We start from the raw sequence: 20,515 nt of genomic DNA, 5'->3' as shown, positions 1-20,515 counted from the left end.
TGCCTTATTTCTTACACTTTTCTATAATCTGAGAAACCAACAGAATTTATTCGAGATATTTCTAACCTTCTTTCATTGAAGAGAACCTCTATTGTGCATCCAAGAATATCTGACACCATAATTGTAAAATTAGAAGCCTGACTATCTTGCCTTTGGGGAGAATGGATATAAAGGTAATTTATCCAGTAATCGAATACGGAATTCAGTTGCCAAGAGAGTATATTGAGAAATATTATATTTTCATATCAAGCAAATTGGATAAAGCAATACATTCATTTCATTTAACGATGGATACAAAGGTAGTGCACAGTGTTATATTATGCAAGGCATGTGGCATAGTTTTCCAACGCGTCTTGCACGTTGTGCGAAATTGCAGCTACTTCGGAAGCGACTTCTTGGAATAATCCCCATGTTTCGTTTGTGCAGTGACTTTGAATTAGATCAGACTGACTGAGCACTTCGGCAATGGCAATCTTGTAGTTAGTCAAGGCTGTTGAAGTCAGAACCTGCGGATGGAGAAGAAGAAAATGATGTTAACATACGCATGCAATCTTGTTGATTTTTGCCGTCAATTCTTGCTAAAATTCACCTGGTTACGAATTTGTGTTCCAACGACGTTGAAATACAACCTAGCGTTACTCCAGCCGGATAGGAACATTCCAGTAATGTACCCATACAATCTGACGAAAACCGAGTCTGCTGTTTCTGCCCAATGGAGAAACAAATCAGCCGCTGAATGCTCCTTGTCAATGGAGAGCGGGATAGTTACTTGTTCCGCAGGTAAATCGGATAGAGTCTGTGACGGTTAAAATTTCGATAGTTATTCAATCCATATGCAATGGAAGACTGAAGAATTGTTTAGTATTTCAATACGAAACACAATATTGTGCAACAAGTACGAAGAGTAGGCGATTTCCGACAAGTGTAAAGTTTGCGACGCGAGCCGAAGCGAGCGCTGTAATCACATTAGTCGGATATCGGCCAACTTCACGTATGATATATGTTATTTTTTCCAACACCTGTGAAGGAAAGTTTCATTTGAGAAGCAACGTAGGTGCCACTGACAGCGGATGAAGTTAGGGTTGAGTAATATAAGCTCGATGAAACAGCGTGCAAATCGAGGGCTTTAGTCGTGCACGTGTGCCAACGTCCTCTTATCGCACTTTCGTAAATGGGTCACTTGACGCACGCTCCAGAGGTTTCGCAAATAGAACTTTCTGAACAGGTTTTGGTAGAAAAATATTCGTTCCCTTACCGTCAATTTGACGTCCACGTTTCCAGGAAATAGACTCAAAAATACGTTAACCTGTCCAATCAGCGATATCAAACTTTCTTCTATACTGGTGTGTGTCTCTTGAATGTTCCCAATGGATAAGATCGCTCCTCTTAACACATTAGAGCAATCTTTGATAGCCTTGATCAGTTGATGACCTGTCTGATCAGCCTGTCGATTGTACAAGAAAAAAAAAGAATAACAATTAGATGAAGATACTCGTCGTCGTGGCTTTTTGAAGTGAACGATCTGCCTCTAAATCTGTACCTATTTTGACGGTAAATCGAATCAGTCACACGATGCTGAATTATCATACCTGAAGGTATACATTGAGGAAAAGTGACTCGATGTATGACATCACGTTATTCGTGTATTTCATTCCAAATTTGCACGCTGAGCGATCATGATACTCGATAGTCGGTGTTGGAAAACTTTCAGCACCCGCCGCATATGCAGAGGTCAGCAATTCGAAGTCCACCCCATAAACGGGCTCTGAAAAACAGTAGCAGCGAGTATCAGACGTATTGTGTTATTTGCTTCGCTGTTGCGAGCGATGAAAATGGATGATATTTTTTGATCGAATAGCCAAAATGCTTACCGCACATGTGTCCAGAACATACTGTAGACGTGAGTCCAAAAAACAACATCGCCAGGCACCACCTCATATTTTTTAAAATATATGTCGTACCGTATATTGTATCGTAAACATATATCATACTAGCGGTCAGCGTCAAATAATCTGAACCTTATATACTTAACGAGCAATGATATTGGAAAAAAAGGATTGTTGATCTTTCGAAAAAACGGTATTACCTGTGGCATAGTGTCGTAATTTTACATAGATAAACTCTACACATGTGTCCCCATTTCTTTTCTCGGCCATGTGTTTAAATATACAACGTTCATTAGAATAACGACAATATTTTCCAAATTGACTGTTTTTACAACAGAAACTCCAACACCTTGGTATAATTTATAAACATTTTTTGTTATTTTACCGTACTCCTCATACACAATTCTATGCGTGCACTACATTCCATCACGGTAATATTTTCATCATTATTATTATTGTAATTATTATTGAATAATCTTTTCATTTTATCTTTGAGGCACTATTTGTTCTGCTGGCAATGCACCGAGGTTCTGCGATGTGAAAACATACATAATCTCTATATATCTATAAAAACATCATATTAAGCCTCTGAAGTTGACTTTTTTAAAACGGAAGAAGCATCAAGCTAGCTGTTTAATACCCCCGAAGCTGGCTTCACCAGCCGTTTCGCTTCGTGGTCTTCGGCGTCTATATCCTGCGCCTCGGACTTACAATTGCCGAAAAATTGGGGAAAAATTGTTATGTTACCAAATAAATCTCGCTACATCTATAAAGAGATCTTGTTAAAACGCATCAAGTTAGCTTTTTCGCATTGTGGTTTTCGACGTGTAGATCCTGCGTCCCGGAGTGGCATTTTTCGTTAGCGCTCAGCAATATTCGTTGCTCAGATCGTTCAGATCGATGGAAACAGCCAATTTCAGGAGCCCAGATTGACGGTACCAGCGTATTCGCGGTCCAGGTCCTCAAGTTAAAAGAGTGAAAAACTATATTATGGTCCAAGTCGCCGGCACGATGTTTTTGTAGGGACGACAACCACGCCGAAAACCACGGAGCGGAAAACCTAAATAGCGAAGCCCCTAGTTGTATAAAAATCGAAAATAACTAGACCGCGAAGCGCGCAGGGACGTAGCCCTAATTCTTCATAACATAATCGTTGCATTTTACTACCTATGTTGTCACGTGTTTTCCCATCGGGTCTATCGGGAGCATATATGACCTTTCTGATATTTATTAGTAATTTTTTTTTACGTACATGAATGAGCAGGTATCGTATAAACTTACCGGTGTAGGGATCGCCACATTTCCAGGTGATAAGCTTAAGAATACCTGGCACTGTCTGATGAGTGAGTCCAAATCTTCGTCCAAGCCAATTGGTTGTAGGTTAATGTTTGATTTTAACAGTTCAATCTTTGGTTGTAAGTTTTCACGGCATTCCTCTGTGTCTTCAATAAGATCGTCACCCCGCTCCAACATCTGAAGGTGAAAAATAAAAATCGGATGAGCTAACAATACGAAAATTGGGGTTAAATCAACGGTCCAAACGTCAATTTGGGAGACAAATTTGCAAAATTGAGATACCTGATGGTGCAGTTTTGCCAATATGTAGAGTCCATAGATCACTCCAGATGTTTGAAATTTTTGTTAAAAAGTTTTCCCATTTTATCGCCAAGTTCAATGGATAGTGGCGGGTACCTGCTCACTGCTGTGGCCCATTCATCGGCCAAGTAATCCATTGCCACCGAACCATTAGGGTCTGTAATATAAGTCCAACACAGGTATATATTTGTGAGAACAGAAAATAATGAACTTCAGATGATTATGAAATTTGAGTGACTTACATTCTTGCGTAAGACTCTGCCGCCCAGAGTCCAACCAGCATTAGTGGAAGCAAATTCATTCTGTTCAGAGTACCGAATACAATCGAAGTGATATTCCAGATCAAGTTGCTTCAACTTTATACACCGATGACTATAAGAGGCGAGAGTGAGAGGATCGTTATTTCTGTTAAAATAACATTCGAACAACGAAAATAATATGCATATTCCGTAGGGTATTGTCGCAAGGTCGTTTGAACAGCTTCATTTTCGTTAAATGATGACCCATGGAATAAACATGTAGTACCTAAGAATGTCTTTGTGCAGCAAAAATAAACATGGACGGACTATATGGCTTTGTGATGTGGCAGGTAAAGCTGTTATACGTCCATTCAAAACGATGAAATACATGTTATTTTTTATCTTGGCTGTAACGTTCGTTATACCGAACATGGGATTGCCTTATTTCTTACACTCTTCTATAATCCAAGGAACCAATAGAATTTATTCGATACATTTCTAATTTTCTTTCATTGCAGGTGAGTTTTATTTTGCATCCAGCACAAATTTCTACGGGTTGTCCAGGAATATCTTATACCATAATTATAAAATTAGACGCTTGACTATTGATGGGCTTCAATTTTTAAGTAAATGAATTGGCAAATATTGTATTTTCATATCACGCAAATTAGATAAGGCAATAAATTCATTTCATATAACGATAGATAGAAAGGTAGTACGTATATGTTCCATTATGCAAGGCATGTGTTATAGTTTTCCAACGCGTCTTGCACGTTGTGCGAAATTGCAGCTACTTTGAAAGCGACTTCTTGGAATAATCCCCATGTTTCGTTTGTGCAGTGACTTTGAATTAGATCAGACTGACTGAGCACTTCGGCAACGGCAATCTTGTAGTTAGTCAAGGCTATGGAAGTCAGAACCTGTGGATAGAGACGAATAAAATGATGTTAACATCCGCATGCAATCTTGTTGATTTTTGCCGTCAAGTCTGGCTAAAATTCACCTGGTTACGAATTTGTGTTCCAACGGCGTTGAAATACAACCTAGCGTTACTCCAGCCGGATAGGAACATTCCAGTAATGTACCCATACACTCTGGTGAAAACCGAGTCTGCTGTTTCTACCCAATGGAGAAACAAATCAGCCGCTGAATGCTCCTTGTCAATGGAAAGCGGGATAGTTACTTGTTCCGGAGGTAAATCGGGTAGAGCCTGTGATGGTTAAAATTTCGATAGTTATTCAATCCATATGCAATGGAAGATTGAAGAATTGTTTAATATTTGAATACGAAACAGAATATTGTGCAACAAGTACGAAGAGTAGGCGATTTCCGATAAGTGTAAAGTTTGCGACGCGAGCCGAAGCGAGCGCTGTAATCACATTAGTCGGATATCGGCCAACTTCACGTATGATATACACTATTTTTTCCAACATCTGTCAAGGAAAGTTTGATTTGAGAAGCAGCGTAGGTGCCACTGACAGCGGATGAAGTTGGGGTTGAGTAATATAAACTCGATGAAACAGCGTGCAAATTGAGGTCTTTAGTCGTGCACGTGTGCCAACGTCCTCTTATCGCACTTTCGTAAATAAGGCACCTGACGCACGCTCCAGAGGTTTCGCGAATAGAACTTTCTGAACAGGTTTTGGTAGAAAAATATTCGTTCCCTTACCGCCAATTTGACGTCCACGTTTCCAGGAACTAGATTCAAAAATACGTTAACCTGTCCAATCAGCGATATTAAACCTTCTTCCATACTGGTCTCTGTCTCTTCAAGGTTCCCAATGGATAAGATCGCTCCTCTTAACACATTAGAGCAACCTTTAACAGCCTTGATTAGTTGATGACCTGTCTGATCAGCCTGTCGATTGTACAAGAAAAAAAAGAATAACAATTATATGAAGATACTCGTCGTCGTGGCTTCTTGAAGTGAACGATCTGCCTCTAAATCTGTACCTATTTTAACGGTAAATCGAATCAGTCACACGATGCTGAATTATCATACCTGAAGGTATACATTGAGGAAAAGTGACTCGATGTATGACATTACGTCATTCGTGTATTTCATTCCAAATTTGCACGCTGAGCGATCATGATACTCGATAGTCGGTGTTGGAAAACTTTCAGCACCCGCCGCATATGCAGAGGTCAGCAATTCGAAGTCCACCCCATAAACGGGCTCTGAAAAACAGTAGCAGCGAGTATCAGACGTATTGTGTTATTTGCTTCGCTGTTGCGAGCGATGAAAATGGATGATATTTTTTGATCGAATAGCCAAAATGCTTACCGCACATCTGTCCAGAACATATTGTAGACGAGAGTCCAAGACACAATATCGCCAGGCACCACCTCATATTTTTAAAAATATATGTCGTACCGTATATCGTATCGTAAACATATATCATACTAGCGGTCAGCGTCAAATAATCTGAACCTTATATACTTGACGAGCAATGGTATTGGCGAAAAGGATTGTTGATCTTTCAAAAAAGAGGTGTTACCTCAGGCATAATATCGTAAACCTACATGGATAGACTCTGAACAAGTGTCATCATTTCTCGTCTCGGCAATGTGTTCAAATAAACAATGGTCACGACAGAACGACAATATTTTCCAAATTAACTGTTTTTACAACAGAAACTCCAACACCTTGGTATAATTTATAAACATTTATTGTCATTTTACTGTACTCTTTATCTACAATTCTACACGCGCAATGCATTCCATACGGTGATATGTTTATCATTATTTACTATTGTTATAATTATTATTTAATAATATTTTTACCCTTGAAGATGAACGGATCATTTCGTCGATAGACCTTATTGTATGCAACCGCTGCATCACGTTACGAAACACTCAAATGTCGGCAAGCTGCAACCCACTCTTATCGATGAATATCAACTTATCGACCTGACACCCTGGATCATTTGACGATCAGATGAATCACCCAACGACTGCAACTGGCAAAGATGTTGCTAGGATTTTATGCCGACAACAAAATATCCATCATCCCATTTCGATAGAATAGAACACGTCATTGTCGATGTCGTGCCCGCAATGCAGATCGTGCATCGATTTGCTACAATCGTAGGTGACGCCAGGTTATCATTCAATTTTTTGTGCAGACAATCAGCACCATAACGTTGACGCTATTTAGTACAGGCTATAATTATGGTTATTCAATGCGGGAGAGTACAATCCATTATGTGCTTGTAGATGCTGCTTGTATGTGCGCTAACGCCATCAGTAACAATTTCACGTATTGTCGATAATATACACCGACGTAAGTTCGGATGTACGGGTATGTACGTACAAAATATCACCATAAATCAGTCGACAAATGTACATGTGTGAGTCAAGACTTTACAATGTGCATATTGGAATATAATCCAGCAACGCGCCTCAGTTTCATACGAAAGTAGGACAGACTTTGTATTGTTACTTAAAACTTCGTCCATGTGTTTGCTCCGATAAGCATTACTCAAGCGATACTCCGACGGTTTTCAAAGTTCTTTAAAAATAGTTCAAAATTAAGCTTGACATTGAATTAAAAATCTTACACATCAACGCGGAACAAGAAAACAAAATTACCGAAGATCTATTATCGCAGGGATGTATTTACTATATCGATGTAACACATGTTTAGTTGAAAATTAATATGCATTTATTCGTTACATTTCGATTATGTTCACATCATGAAGTGATGCATCTTCTGCTAATTGATACGAAGTATTCGGAAAAGTTGGACTTCAACACTGTTCATATAGAATATTTTTTCCGCAGAGGGTAGCAGTTTTATTTATTTATTCTTTTCTCAAACTACACACCTTTTATATTGTAAGCGACGAGCGGAATTTGACAAGCTACGAGGCAGGGATGGCATAATCGGTATGCAGGTGAAGCAGGTGATCATTCCACCTGCTGTTCAACAGTTTGCGTGTTCTTCGTGTCAGTCGCCTTGTTTCTATCTTACGTTACCTGTGACGATATAAGGATATTACGATATTCCATGCACATACATTTGAGAACTTAGACGCAACTAAAATGTACATGTATATTTTCCAACGTTACAACGTTAACAATGGGGTCTCATCGCTGTCTTATTTCTACACGTGAGACCACCGTGGCCTCTGTTTGGTAACATATTCGACTAATTTACCAGATGTTTCGTGATCAACCTGCCAACTACGTATGTACAAATATAGGTATATGTTTGTATATATATATTTAAGGTACATACAAGAAACTAAAGTGGCCTTATAGATTTCGTTGTCGAAAAATATGAGAAATAAAAATGTGACGAAACTGAGAGGAAATACAATCGCAGTTTCAATTACATTTCAAAGCGATATACACGTTTCTTCGTTTGAAATCGGCTGTACAAATCATGAATATTTTTGTCACAGCGTGTAAAGTTTCGGATAAAATTTGTATTCGTTATACTTATGAAGAGGCGATCGGTGCTTGGCAGATTCTGAACAATCACACGTATCGCAAAAGAAAAGTATGCGGCACCGGATGATAAAACGTAATATTAATAAAAAATTACTGTCAGATACGATGTACAATGTAAACCAGCCGAGTGAAATCTTCTGTCGCAATCGGTTACAATATGTTAATTTTTTGACGTAGCTCGTAATAGTTTCCGCTACTTTTTTTTTCACTCTGTCTCGTTTTTTTTTCTCTTTCTCTGCACAGGACAATGTTTCAGTCGGTGCTCTTAAACGGATGACGTCATTATTCAAAAAAAAAATTTCTCACACACATTCGAGTCCGTGAAAAATGTACGGTCATTCTTCTAATGTAATGTACGTATAATTCTATTGTGGCAGGTATATCTGTTCCTGTTTTTGTTTATTCAAGACCGGAATTAATCCACGCCGCATTCATGCACTGAGAAAAATTTCATTTGTTATATTAACTAGAAAAAATGAGTGAAACAGGTATCGTTAAAAAAACTGTTTGAATATTGTTGGAATTACGAAAAACGAGGTACGCCTAAGTATTTTGCACTATCGTCGATCCTTTTTTGGTAATTGCAACGGAAAATCAGTTTCTGAGGTTCACTCTACTTTTTTAGTTAAACAAGGCTTTAACGTCAATTTATTCTTGCACAAGCATTAAATTTCCGCAATAGTTGCAAGAAAATATAGTAATAGTACTAGACGTTCCGGTAACAGCTAGAAAACTAATTTTCATTTTCTACCTAGGAGTATATTTTTCGATTGTGGTAAAAAATGAAAATAGTCAAGGACTGAGCGGTGACCGGAACTAAAAGTTTCTCTCAGTGTGTACGGCGAAATAGCGCGAACTGCGAGACTGCTGTTGAAAATGTACATAATTCTTATAAATTCAGCCTAACACGTAATTCGAGTTGCTTTCTCAACTCTTTAGCTCTACTTATCGCTATCAACCGTTCCTATTCGGTTATCGCAGCGATGCGATAACCGCTGCTAATTAAAAGCACCAGTTCAAGTTGGTGTTGTGACGGAAATAAGCGAGCAGCTCACAAATGGTACAACATGTAAAATAAATTATTTGCAGCAGAGAAGTAATTTATTTCTCGTGAAATCAGCTCGCTTTTATAGCAATCTTATGCCGGCAAACAATCGGTCTTTTCTTCTCGAATGCTGCATGCTCCGATTTATAAAGCATTGGGTGATACAAAAATCGAGGAATAACTTGGCGATAGACTGCAAACGTCTCGTAATCGCGAAATTCGCGATCACCTTGGTAATTGGCGAAGGCGAAAAAATGGTGAGAAATAATGGCAAAACCGATATACCGTGCATCCAGGTCAGTGCAGCCAACGCGCTTTTAAAACCTGGATAAATGACACACACGACGAATCGTACGCAAGTAAATACGGTTACTGAATATTCTTACGCCGGCGCAGGTTTTCGCCGAGAAGGTCTACTATTTTAAGCGCGTCAGTCACGAGGATTGAATCCCCGAGGAACCACGCTTCGCTTCCTCGGCACTCGACGAGCGGTCTAACTTCTATCTTAACTATTCCGATACAGCCGCCCTCCGAGAAGTCGGTTACAAGTCGTGGAACACGACGGATTGCCGGATTCGCAATGTTAATTGGCTGGTGTTGAGCATCGTGAGTGGTGAAAAAATAACGAGTCTGAAGCTATCGTCGAGTTGTGCAAAATGGCGGATGCTTGTCGCGATCGATATAGCGTCGGGTCTTTTGCGTAGACGAAAAGGCCGGCAAATAAAACGTCTCGCCGGAAATCAGCTGAATATTTCCTCGTGCAATCGAGCAGCATAGGGGAAATAAAGACCGAGCTGCCGATATTACAAGGAATCATTCCGAAGGATTAAATAATCCCGGAGAACGGATGGACTGGATTTTGCTCGTATCGTAGTCGCGAATCATCGAACGAGGTAGAGAGGCAACAGTAATTCCCCTCTTCTTGACAACCGAACTTCACACTTAGCAGGTTTGTTGATGATCACGTTGTGTGACTCGTTGTCAGATTGTAATCCCTCAGATTTCGGTGTCAATGATAGCAAGTTCGGAAATAAGTCAGACTCGATAATTTCAGAATACAGAATGTAAGTGAATGAAAGTTACAATCAGTTGCTCTTATCGCGTGTGATATGTTACAATGGACGAGATTGAAGTTAGTAACGTTATCGTAACGAAAGATTGGAAACAAAATCACTATTTTCTTTATTTCACAATGACTTCGAAGTAACTAAATTTCAAAATCTAAGTATGTTTTGTTTTATTACGGTTTGACGACGATTTTTGAATCGTTACGATGAAGTTGCTAACTTCAACGTGGTTATGTTGAAAATGTCGGATTTGTGTGAATGTGAGGTAGCATATAGGTAAGTAGATTTTTTTACACGGTTGACCGTTTAACTGAAATGTGGGATCTTTCGTGCTCGCCTGAGTTCTCACTCTGTGTATATTTTTTACACAAGAAGGCACGCGGCTTGGCACTGAATAAATAATTAAGTGAACAAACTATTGGATCTTCGATCAGAAGCCTCAAAGAAGTTGCTTGAATTGTTTCAGAATTTTTGAAGTGCCTTATAGGACAAAAATAAAGGCAGGGTGCAAAAAACCCCATGTTTCATTTTACGTGTAAAGAAAAAGGTTAGTAGATATTGTAACTTTGTTGTACAATTTGTTTTTCTTGTAGAATCGGTATAAACCATAAAGATTGTACAAACATGGTTTAAAAGACATGATTTTGAAGAACCGATCTCATTCACATTTTTTTTTTTTTTTTTTGCTTGCTTCTATTATTGTATAAATGAGTGCATTTATTTATTTATACAGTCCGACCTCCGAATAAGAAACCCGGCAATAAGAAACTTTCCCCAGTTCCTCACTCGAGCGCTTCCCCCACTCTGACTCGAACTCCGAGCTCGAGACTTTCGTGCGCGAAACCTCTGGTTAAGAAACCATCCTTGAAGGGAAAGAGTGAGAGAGACAGACAGAGGTAGCGAGCACGGAGCGCGCACCGGGTGGGGGTATGCGATGTATAAGAAAAACTGTTCCCCTTGGGGGCTTCTGGTTTCTTATTCGGAGGTTCGACTGTACTTTAAGATCGCGTGATTAAGAGAGAGCTGATTAGTTTCTAACTCAGGATTAATCATAAACGCGTTTACAGATGGCACGAAAAATTGGCTGCATAGGAAAATGTACAATCGGCTTGTCACTCGAAGACCTCAGTCGGATCACGCAAAACATTGAACAAACATTGAGCGATCCGACCGGGAGATATATACTGAGGAAGTACCTGATACAGGGTGGACGACGCGATGATCTAGCCTGTCTCGATTATTACGAGACGTGTAGCAGGATCGTCTCCAAGGAGGAATCCTCGGTGTGAGTATCTATGACAATCTGTTGTACGAAACGGTTATTGTGATCGGTTAAAGTAACTGCTGAAAGCCTTGATGCGACGCAGTTTTGTCTCGAATGATTCCCCACCTCGAAAACCGTTGCTTAAGATTAAAATCTTGTCGCTTAGGTCGGCTAAATTCTTGTGTCGCTTTAATTGCATCGAATTTGATCGTAGATCTCCGACGAACAGCCCGAGCGAAGAATTTACCGAGAAATATGTCTCGGCGATATACGAAGCTGCGGAACTTGACGGGATACCGGAAATCACTTTAGCGTTGCTGGAGCGTTTTTCTGAGGCTCAGAACGGCGGACAGCGGGACGTTATGCTGGAAGTCCTTAAGGATGCGATGACTTGCGCGTCTGATCATCTCCGGAAATCGCATACCGCGTTTTCGCGATACGCACAACAGCCTTGTCCGAGAACCAAATGACATCCGGAGACTGAATTGCGGGCGAAATATTAATCATCGGCCGTGCTTAGAGGATTCGGATCGCAGGTTTTACTGTTTCGAAACAGGGGTTCGTCTCGTCGTGAATATAAGTGATGAGTGATAAGTCCTCGCAGATGTTCAACCAGACACAAAATGACACTCGCGCTATTGTCGGTGCCATCCGATCAATTATCGAAGGAAGTGACTTTTTAGCGAACTGCACAATTGTTTGAATGTATAATGCGTTACGAATACACGTTCAGGAAACCCGTCTATTCTTTACGTTTGTAAAATACTAAACTGCCGATAAACATATTTTCTACATTCGTTGTTTATAATCCTGGTGCATTTAATTTTACAATCTATAAATCTACGATTCTCAATGAACTGTGAGTATCTCTGGCTACTCGTACCTTTGGTAGAAAGGATATGCGAGCCATAAAAATGGCACAAGGTAAAGACGAGTCACGGAAATTTGTTTATCACATTTCAATAGCACTATAAAACTGGTCCGAATTTATTTCGTTGAACAAACGACCGGAACCTAGGTAACCAAAGTCGTGAATTCTGTGAGAAAAATACTCCAAAGTATTAATTAATATTGTAAGGTAACATAAAAAAAAGAAAAATATATGTATGTGGCTCTGATTCGTCTGGCACGTTTTTGGAATCTTGAATGAACGACGCGTTTTATGTTGTGATTACCGTTGTAGAATTTATGATGTAAAATGTAGAAGAAAACTGCGTCTCAGACTCGATTACTGGCTGAAAGTATAAGAAATCGACACATGTACAATTTTGAAAAAAAAAAAAGAAAAAAGTACAATAAAGTTTCTACTTGTAGTTCTTGACACGCCTCGTATTATTGAATCAGATAAAATTATCGGTAACTATTCTCGCAATCCCCGCATTTACTCTTTCCTTCCGTTATCCAGTTGTAACCATCGGCAGGTGCTGCTGTATTTCTTTAATGCGGTGGCGTCTTGAACCGTGAGAAAAGCGCCGGCGGTCGGTACACGTGGAACTTTGAATCAAATTGCCAGTCGATTCAAGTGTTGCTAGCTTATCATTTTTACTCACACGTATATGCTTGTAATAACTCAAAAGACGCTAATTTTACGCAGAATTATAATTACTGTGGATTTCGAGAGCTCGTTGATTTGTTCCATTTACTAAAGCAGAAGTTTTGATTAGTCAGATTGTTCAAATGGACCCCCTTAGTAGTTTGACGTCAAAGTTCGAAAAATAATCATAGTCCATTCTCTAGATTTCTGGAATTTCTAACTTTCGTCAATCAAATAGAAAATATCAGTAAAACCAGATGCCTTGGATGATCTATCCCAAAAACGCTCAGCGGATCAACAATATCGAAGACACTTTCACTTATGTTTCACGTATGTTGTATTATGTACTCTATCACGAATAATTGGTCTTGTTCAACTCACGGTCTTTAATAAACGTGAAACGCACACTGTAACTTTATTGTTAGACGAATAGATCGAAACGCGTGATCAGAATCACCGATTGAGTCTGCAACCACGTATAATGATCGTACTTCGACGGTTAATTAGTTGAACAATAAAAGACGAAGATTAAAATCAATGAAATAACGGTGTCGTAATCGGTTATAGGGCTGTAAGTAGATTGCCCAATTTTTTTTACCTATCGCCACTTATACACGTTCGAGTCAATTTGATTCTTATACATTGGAAAATATCCGCTGAACAATTTAGTTCTAAATTGTTATTATTTACCGCAGTTGTTGCAACCGTTGAGAGGGGAATGGGCTTTATCCAGGTAGATAGACAGAGAAGGCAGGAGATTTTATAAAATACATATATATATATATATATATATATTTTTTTTTTATTAGGTCATGCTTAGAATGTATATATATATGTACATATATTACAGTTGTAGCGATACATAATTCACTTTCTTTTTCTATTTATTTTTATTTTCCTCTGCTTTTTCCCCCCCTTTCTTTTATCTCTTTTACTTTTACATAGTAATATTATTACAACAACATGACTGAAGATTCAGGGCAACAATATAATATATCAATATTATATCCATATTTACACACATGAATTATATCAACTTATTTACATTATATACGCTTATAAACTTACATTTCATATACATATATGTTAATGTTAATAATTTATTTCTATTCTCGCTATGCCTCAAGACCATTTATGTCTTTGTCTTATTACAATATTTTTACATATGCATGTGTACATATACATATGTATATCGTAGCCACGTAGCGTAGTTTTTGGTATACAAGTTATGCAACGCAATGTGTTTTACAGTTTTACTAAACGACTTAAAAACTAAATTCGTTTTTTTAAACACGTTTTTTTTTTTTTTTGTTTTTTTTTTTCTCTTCCCTTAGTTCACTTGATTTTCAACTTTTCTCTCGCGCAGAGAATATACTACAGACACATTGATATAGACGCTTATGCAGGCAACTTATATTTACGTAATTAATCGTACATTTAGGTACATATTATTTATTCGTTCAATTTTTTCAAATACGGATGGAAGAGAGAAGATTTACTTTCATTTACTGTTTGATTCTATTAAAGAATTTACAGAACAAAGATAGGTAGGATAGACCCAGGCGTATTTTGAAGTATATTTAGGCGTTTTTTCGACAAATTTCAACATTCCACACTTAAATATGTATAAGTATTACGTCTAGCGTAGAGGTGTATTATAGACAGGGAGGGGGAGAGAGAGAGAGAAAGAGTTCAAGGTTTAGGAAAGAGTTTTTTTTTTGATCCATCGTATCAGACGGAAGTGATATTTATCTTGGGGCAACGGACGATGAAACGATGAAGTATAAAAATGTAAAGAAAATATCTGGCAATTATGCAACCGTCGAAAGCTCTCGTTACACATTAATCAAGTATTTTTTTGAAGAACACAATAAATTTAAAAAATACATTGAAGTACGAATAATTTGTACAAAAATTATAACCCTTGACCCGCTTTTTGTACGAAACGTTGACGTTGTACACAGAGGTGAGAAAGTACAATGGAATGAATCGAGATCTGTATAAGAGTTTGTCCAACAATCATTTCTGTTTTCGCCTGCTGGTAGAAAAATATCGCAAGGTAGAACGTATCTAAAACATGCCAATTAAGGTCAAGTGAGCGCGGTTAAAAAAATTACCAGAAGGGAAAAAGTAAAAGAAATATCTCTCCCCTCGAGTGTAATTTTACGTCGGTGAGTCAAGTATCGTTATTATTATCACCATTATTATTATTATTATTATTATTATTATTATTATTGTTATTATCATTAGAGACAAATATTGGGGTAACTCGTAATTCCGTTTTCATTTGCTCGTTACCTTTTTTTTCTTTTTTCTTTTTTTTTTCTATGAGGATTAGTTTTTCGGAAGTGGGTTATATGTATAAAGGTAATTAGGAACTAGTACATCGTCTGTGCATCTCTTAATTACATTAATTTAATGATTATTTACATTTTAATTCCGTGGTGTTATTTCGGGGGTATTAATTAACCTCTACGCGTTGAAAGAAAATCTCTGCAATTTCTAGTTCAATATTGTAATATTGTTGGTTCAACTGATACGACATTTTTTGGAACACGTGAAAAAAGATGATAATTGACAATCAGGAAATATTGGACACGGGTCTTGACAATAAATCGTCACTAGAAAATAACTCCACGGGATCGCGATATGTAGGCACACAGCGGAGAAATTTTTTCCATACACACCCACACACACACACACACATATATATATATTATAAATATATATATATATATATACCTATGTGTAATTATATATTATATTCACGTTTCACCGACACTGGATATTATATTCAATCATAATTATATTAACATACACGTAATAATAATTATTTTTATTATACATCTTCATTTTAATAATACACATTCCGATTATCGCATACGTATTGATGTGTATTTATTTATGTATAGTATGTAACTTACAGACTATATTTCCGCCAAGTAGGTCAGTAAAACCGAGTTTCATTGCGCAGGCTGCATCAGTCTCCCCATAAAGAATTTCTTTGTTCGAAGAATTCAGTTAAAATTTTCTTAACAATACAATGTAATATTACAACTTATCAATATCGTGCGTAAAAATTGACTCTTTTCACGTGGCGAACGGATGTTCGCACGAATAATTGTTGTTATCTTCATCTAGGTTATTTCTATTTTTAGAAATTAGTTATTTAGAAAAGAGAATTAAATCAGTAATGAAAAATGAGAATTGAAAACGAATAAGCAAAATACGAAGAAACAAAATTTCCTCGAGCCTGTTCGAACAAACTTTCGTCACACGTTCGCGAGTATTAGGTACTACGGCTAACGATAAGTGATTTGAATTCAAATCGTTCCCCTTCGAGCACAGGATAGCAGAATGAGACCCAATCGGTTACTTTTGAGATCCTCGATCGAGGCTCGTGACGTTCTAATTTGTTTTGCAGAGCAATATAGAAAATCAAATACAGCGGCAATGTCCCTAAGCTGTTGTAACGAGGTTGAGGACTCGAGTCGAGGTTCTTGATCCGCCAGTGAACCTTTCGAGGCAGCGGTAAAAAAACCGATATCGTTACCTATCTCCATAAATTTCGTTCCTTTATGCAATCATTAATCACGATAAAGGATAATATTTAAACGAATTAGTGCAGCAGGAAGCCAGGAACGATTTTCGAAGCTTTAGGGTATTTATATATCTGAGAATCCATCGGTCTGCGCACGACTTGGTTAGTACATTTGGAACAAGAGCGTGATTATCGTAAAAATGCATGCATAGATCCCTTCCGAAATGATTATCAGGGGTGTTGGATAGCGGATTTAAAGCCAGTTACGCGCTAAATTACAATTTATTAATTACGCCCCTCGACACGATTCTTCTGTTCTCGACCTTGCAGTTTTTCCTTCGATCATCTTCATACCCTGCTCTGTAGCTCACAGTCATTCGTGTGCTCGTATTTACCGAATAAACACGACTGTTGATTTATCGCAAGTTTTTTTCTAGATAGTCAAACGCCAGCGGATAACTCATCGGGCGAAGTCTACGTCAGGCGTCAAAGTCCAGCAAGATAACTATATATAACTTCCGCAGAGAACCGGAAAAGAGATAAATCCACACCGTGCTCTACAGGAAGAAATATGCATTCAAAAAACTTGATAAGTATGACGAGAATACAACCCGAGGTATTTGTAAGAAAGGAGGCAGTGGTTGAACCCGAAGGGATCTGACCGGAAATCTAATATCACTGACGCAATTTCTTGCCGTTACGCCGCAGGAGAAACAATGAAGAAATAAAACAAGCGAAAAAAAAATCTGGAGTATCAAGTCATGTGAAAACAGTCCTCGTTGAGACACTTGAAAGGGCGGAGGAAAAGGGTAAGCTTACTTAAACGCAATTCTTTCTTTTCTTTCATATTATCACAATACTCATTATTAATATTATCGTTGTTGTTGTTGTTGTTATTATTACTATTAAGGGAAGAAAAATTTTAAAGGTGATATCATCCTGCAAACGCGTCAAACTCGGACGTTATCAATGCATCCGTTCGTACAAGGCAACGTCGTCGGCTTCCTGATCGGAATAGCTAACGTCGTGCTCCCCTGGATCTATCCTCTGATAAACGTCGGCCATCCTCGGGGCGGTGGGCCTTATACTCGTCATCGGTATTCCCTCGATCGTCGAGTTCTGAAGGATCGGCGCCGACACGGTCGGGGTACCGGCACTCGCACCTTTGCCAGGATCGTAGCCGGCTCTGTGCAACGAGACAGTGCCGTACTGCCAGCTGGTGTCCAAGCTGTGCTCCTCGGGATGATTGATCTTCACCTTGTTCCTCGTCCGACACCAGCATAACAGGACCAGGGTGAGTATCAGTATTAGGAAAACGATCACGGATGAGAGAATGACTAGCAGTATGTCGGGAGGTATGACGGTCTCCTCGATCGGTGAAATCTGCTTCCCGACCCCGGTTGCCGCCCAGTACTCCTCGAGGTTGTTGTAGAGGGTTTTGTTGGGCACGTAGTGGCTGCATTCGAGGGCCTTCATCTCCGTCCAAGTGCCGTTCTCCGAGCATCGCACCGCGTCGTGAGCGAGGGTGACATTCTCGAATATTCTGTAGAACACGATCTTGAAGTTGCAGTCGCAGACCCAGTCGTTGTAGAGGTGGGTCAGGCTGTGGATCGAGAATACCTTGTAGTCGATTACCTTGAAGTTGTTGTTGTTGATGTCTAGGACCTCGAGGTGGAGGAGAGGGGCGAATACCTCGTTGTCGAGTACCTCGAGCTGGTTGTTTGAGATGTTCAGGTACCTCAGTTTGAGGAGAAACTTGAAGGTGTTCAGCGGCAGGTTCTTCACGTCGGTGAACGAGATGTCGAGGTACTGGAGCTGGTTCGCCTCAAGGAACGATTCCTCGTCGCTCAACGTCAACGGGTTGTAGCTTAATATTAACTTAACGAGTAAATAACAGTAGGTGAACGTCCTGGGATTCAGCGACGTCAGCAGATTTCGTTCGAGGTTTATCGTTATCACCTTTTCCAGCTTCATAAATGCGTCGTACTCGATTTCGGCGATGCCGTTTGTCGCCATGTACAACACCTCCCAGTTCCTCTTAACGTGGAACGGCTCCCTGCTGAGCACGCTCAAGTTCGAATGCGTTATCTCGAGCGTGTGGCTGGCCTCCTCTTCGATATCGAGCAGGTAATTCTCCAAATCCGGTATCTGGACGTTGTAACACCGCGTAACGGCGTTGTAAACGTGACACGGAGGGCGCGGTTCGCTGGCTACAAAACCCCAGGCAAAACTCGCCCCCAAGATCAGGGCGAGGAACCCGAGAAGTTGTCGCACATACGGCATACTGTGTGCCGTTTAACCCGGAGCAGAGTCTCGCTACGTAGCGGCTAGGTTTCGGGGTAGCGAAATCATCGTAGTCGACGTTTCAATGTATCAATTATCTCTTCCTCGCATCTGAAACAAGAGTAGAAAAAGAGTTTGAATTAGGAACATTTTGTGGGTTTTCATTTGCCATTTGTTTTGTTTATTTATTTATTTTTTTTTGTTATTAAAATACCCCGATGCAGTATTTGTTTTTCGGAATAGTGTTACATTAGCTACTACTATCACAATTAGTTGGAAAAATAACCATAAGGTATTAATTTGAGTGTGTTCGTGGATGCGTACAATTTCCTATACACACGTTTCGCAACTTTGGAACTAGGTGCTATTCAATTGACACGCGGCGAAGTTAGTTACTCCGAGAATGAATTACAAGTTACAGGGAATTGTCGCAAGTGTAGATGACGAAAGCGCATTAATGGGTTGACACGGGAGAATTCTAGCAGAAGAGAATTGCTAAGCGCTGCATTGTTTCTTTCCACATCCAAGACGCTCTTTAATCGTGTTAATTTATAATTGGCCAATTGTCTACACAGTTTGCCTCACTCCGAAGTGACGGGGAAACGCGTCTCTGGACAATTATTTTGTCTCCCTTTCTCGCGTCTGGGATGATGAGGGAGAAAAAGGGGTGAGTGTCGAGCTCTGCGTAGCTCTGGATTCTCTTTACTGCAGACGCTGTGGACTCACCTATACACGACTCGTTTGCTTTCCCAGGATCCATTAGCGAATGTTCAAGTATCTGCTAATTATCGGGGAGAAGAGAATTAGTAGGCAGTAGTAGTTGCTACCACTCGCGCGTGCGTTCTGTTTGATAATGAACGAAGGAGATATTAGGAACTACACCGTGTTTGCAAGTGCCAAATACGACGGGCGCACCGTCCTATCCAAATAGGATAGCCACGAGCTTCACTGATTTGGTCACTCGCGGTGAAATTGCCTGGATAAGATGAAACTTATACTGACGGTTATCACGAGTTGCTCTTTAATTGGTTCGGTCGAGCGAAATTAACTCTGTGCAAACAGTGCGACTAGTTTGTATTTGCGCGTTTTCACCGTTTGTCTGTAATTTTCTCATTTTTTTGAACTCTGAGTGGTTCGAAGTCCGGTTGACGAGATATGAATACCTGGTCTTGCATATGGACTGGAATTAAATGTGCTGTTTGAGAAGTAGAAATGCGAGAATATCGGTAACGCAATCATGGTCGATAACACTAACCACGATTCTCGATTCCACATTGCGATTGTTCTGATATATACACCGTGATTTTCCTTCAACCTTGCGCATGGTGGCGTGATTCGATCCTGGGAATAGGAGGAAGAGAGAAACGGAGACTGGGTTGATTGTATAGACGGGGATGAAAAATGTCTTCAATATTCTACGTGACACGAAACTCGCCAGACGTTCGCTATAAATACACGTACGTCATGACAGTAGTTTCTATTCGTATATATCTCACTGCAACAATGCAGCAGCATACGTAGCTATGCGCCACGCAATTTACCATTCGAAGACAGCCAACCGTTACTTTTTATTTTTAATTTTTTTCTCCCACCGTCCCCTTTTCC

General features: G+C 39.4%; 3 protein-coding genes across 13 annotated transcripts in view; 1 reads left to right on the top strand and 2 right to left on the bottom strand.

Moving 5' to 3' along the window:
* Positions 1-201: 201 nt before the first annotated feature.
* Positions 202-6,173, bottom strand: LOC107226458. 5 transcript variants are annotated; one of them, XR_006904788.1, is made up of 8 exons: positions 3,721-3,803; positions 3,465-3,639; positions 3,168-3,359; positions 1,872-2,946; positions 1,590-1,765; positions 1,256-1,444; positions 590-796; positions 202-506 (listed from the first exon to the last, which is right to left on the bottom strand). XR_006904788.1 is itself a non-coding variant. In XM_046742371.1 (5 exons), exons 1-5 carry the CDS (start codon positions 6,121-6,123, stop codon positions 318-320), a joined length of 879 nt encoding a protein of 292 aa, XP_046598327.1. In that variant the 5' UTR covers positions 6,124-6,173; the 3' UTR covers positions 202-317. The 5 variants fall into 5 exon arrangements, 2 of the variants coding, with proteins under 2 accessions (XP_046598327.1, XP_046598326.1); XR_006904789.1 differs by having other exon boundaries at positions 1,872-2,847; positions 3,721-3,802; XR_006904787.1 differs by having other exon boundaries at positions 1,872-3,359; positions 3,725-3,820.
* A 3,052-nt stretch (positions 6,174-9,225) lies between these two features.
* Positions 9,226-12,746, top strand: LOC107226456. The gene is made up of 3 exons (XM_015667275.2): positions 9,226-10,170; positions 11,356-11,573; positions 11,767-12,746. Exons 2-3 carry the CDS (start codon positions 11,356-11,358, stop codon positions 12,020-12,022), a joined length of 474 nt encoding a protein of 157 aa, XP_015522761.1. The 5' UTR covers positions 9,226-10,170; the 3' UTR covers positions 12,023-12,746.
* A 1,605-nt stretch (positions 12,747-14,351) lies between these two features.
* LOC107226460 (leucine-rich repeat-containing protein 15) overlaps positions 14,352-20,515 on the bottom strand; it is a 120,104-nt gene continuing 113,940 nt past the window's right edge. For all 7 annotated transcript variants that reach the window (XM_046742366.1, XM_046742364.1, XM_046742365.1 and 4 more), the window contains one exon: positions 14,352-19,021. In XM_046742366.1, the coding sequence (XP_046598322.1) occupies positions 17,594-18,910 (1,317 nt within the window). In that variant the 5' untranslated portion in view covers positions 18,911-19,021 and the 3' untranslated portion in view covers positions 14,352-17,593. The remainder of the gene's footprint in view (positions 19,022-20,515) is intronic.

The sequence above is a fragment of the Neodiprion lecontei genome, chromosome 5, assembly GCF_021901455.1.
Source record: "Neodiprion lecontei isolate iyNeoLeco1 chromosome 5, iyNeoLeco1.1, whole genome shotgun sequence".
Taxonomy (NCBI): domain Eukaryota; kingdom Metazoa; phylum Arthropoda; class Insecta; order Hymenoptera; family Diprionidae; genus Neodiprion; species Neodiprion lecontei.
The sequence above is the reverse complement of the archived record's forward strand: the minus strand, read 5'-3'. Positions and strand labels throughout refer to the sequence as shown.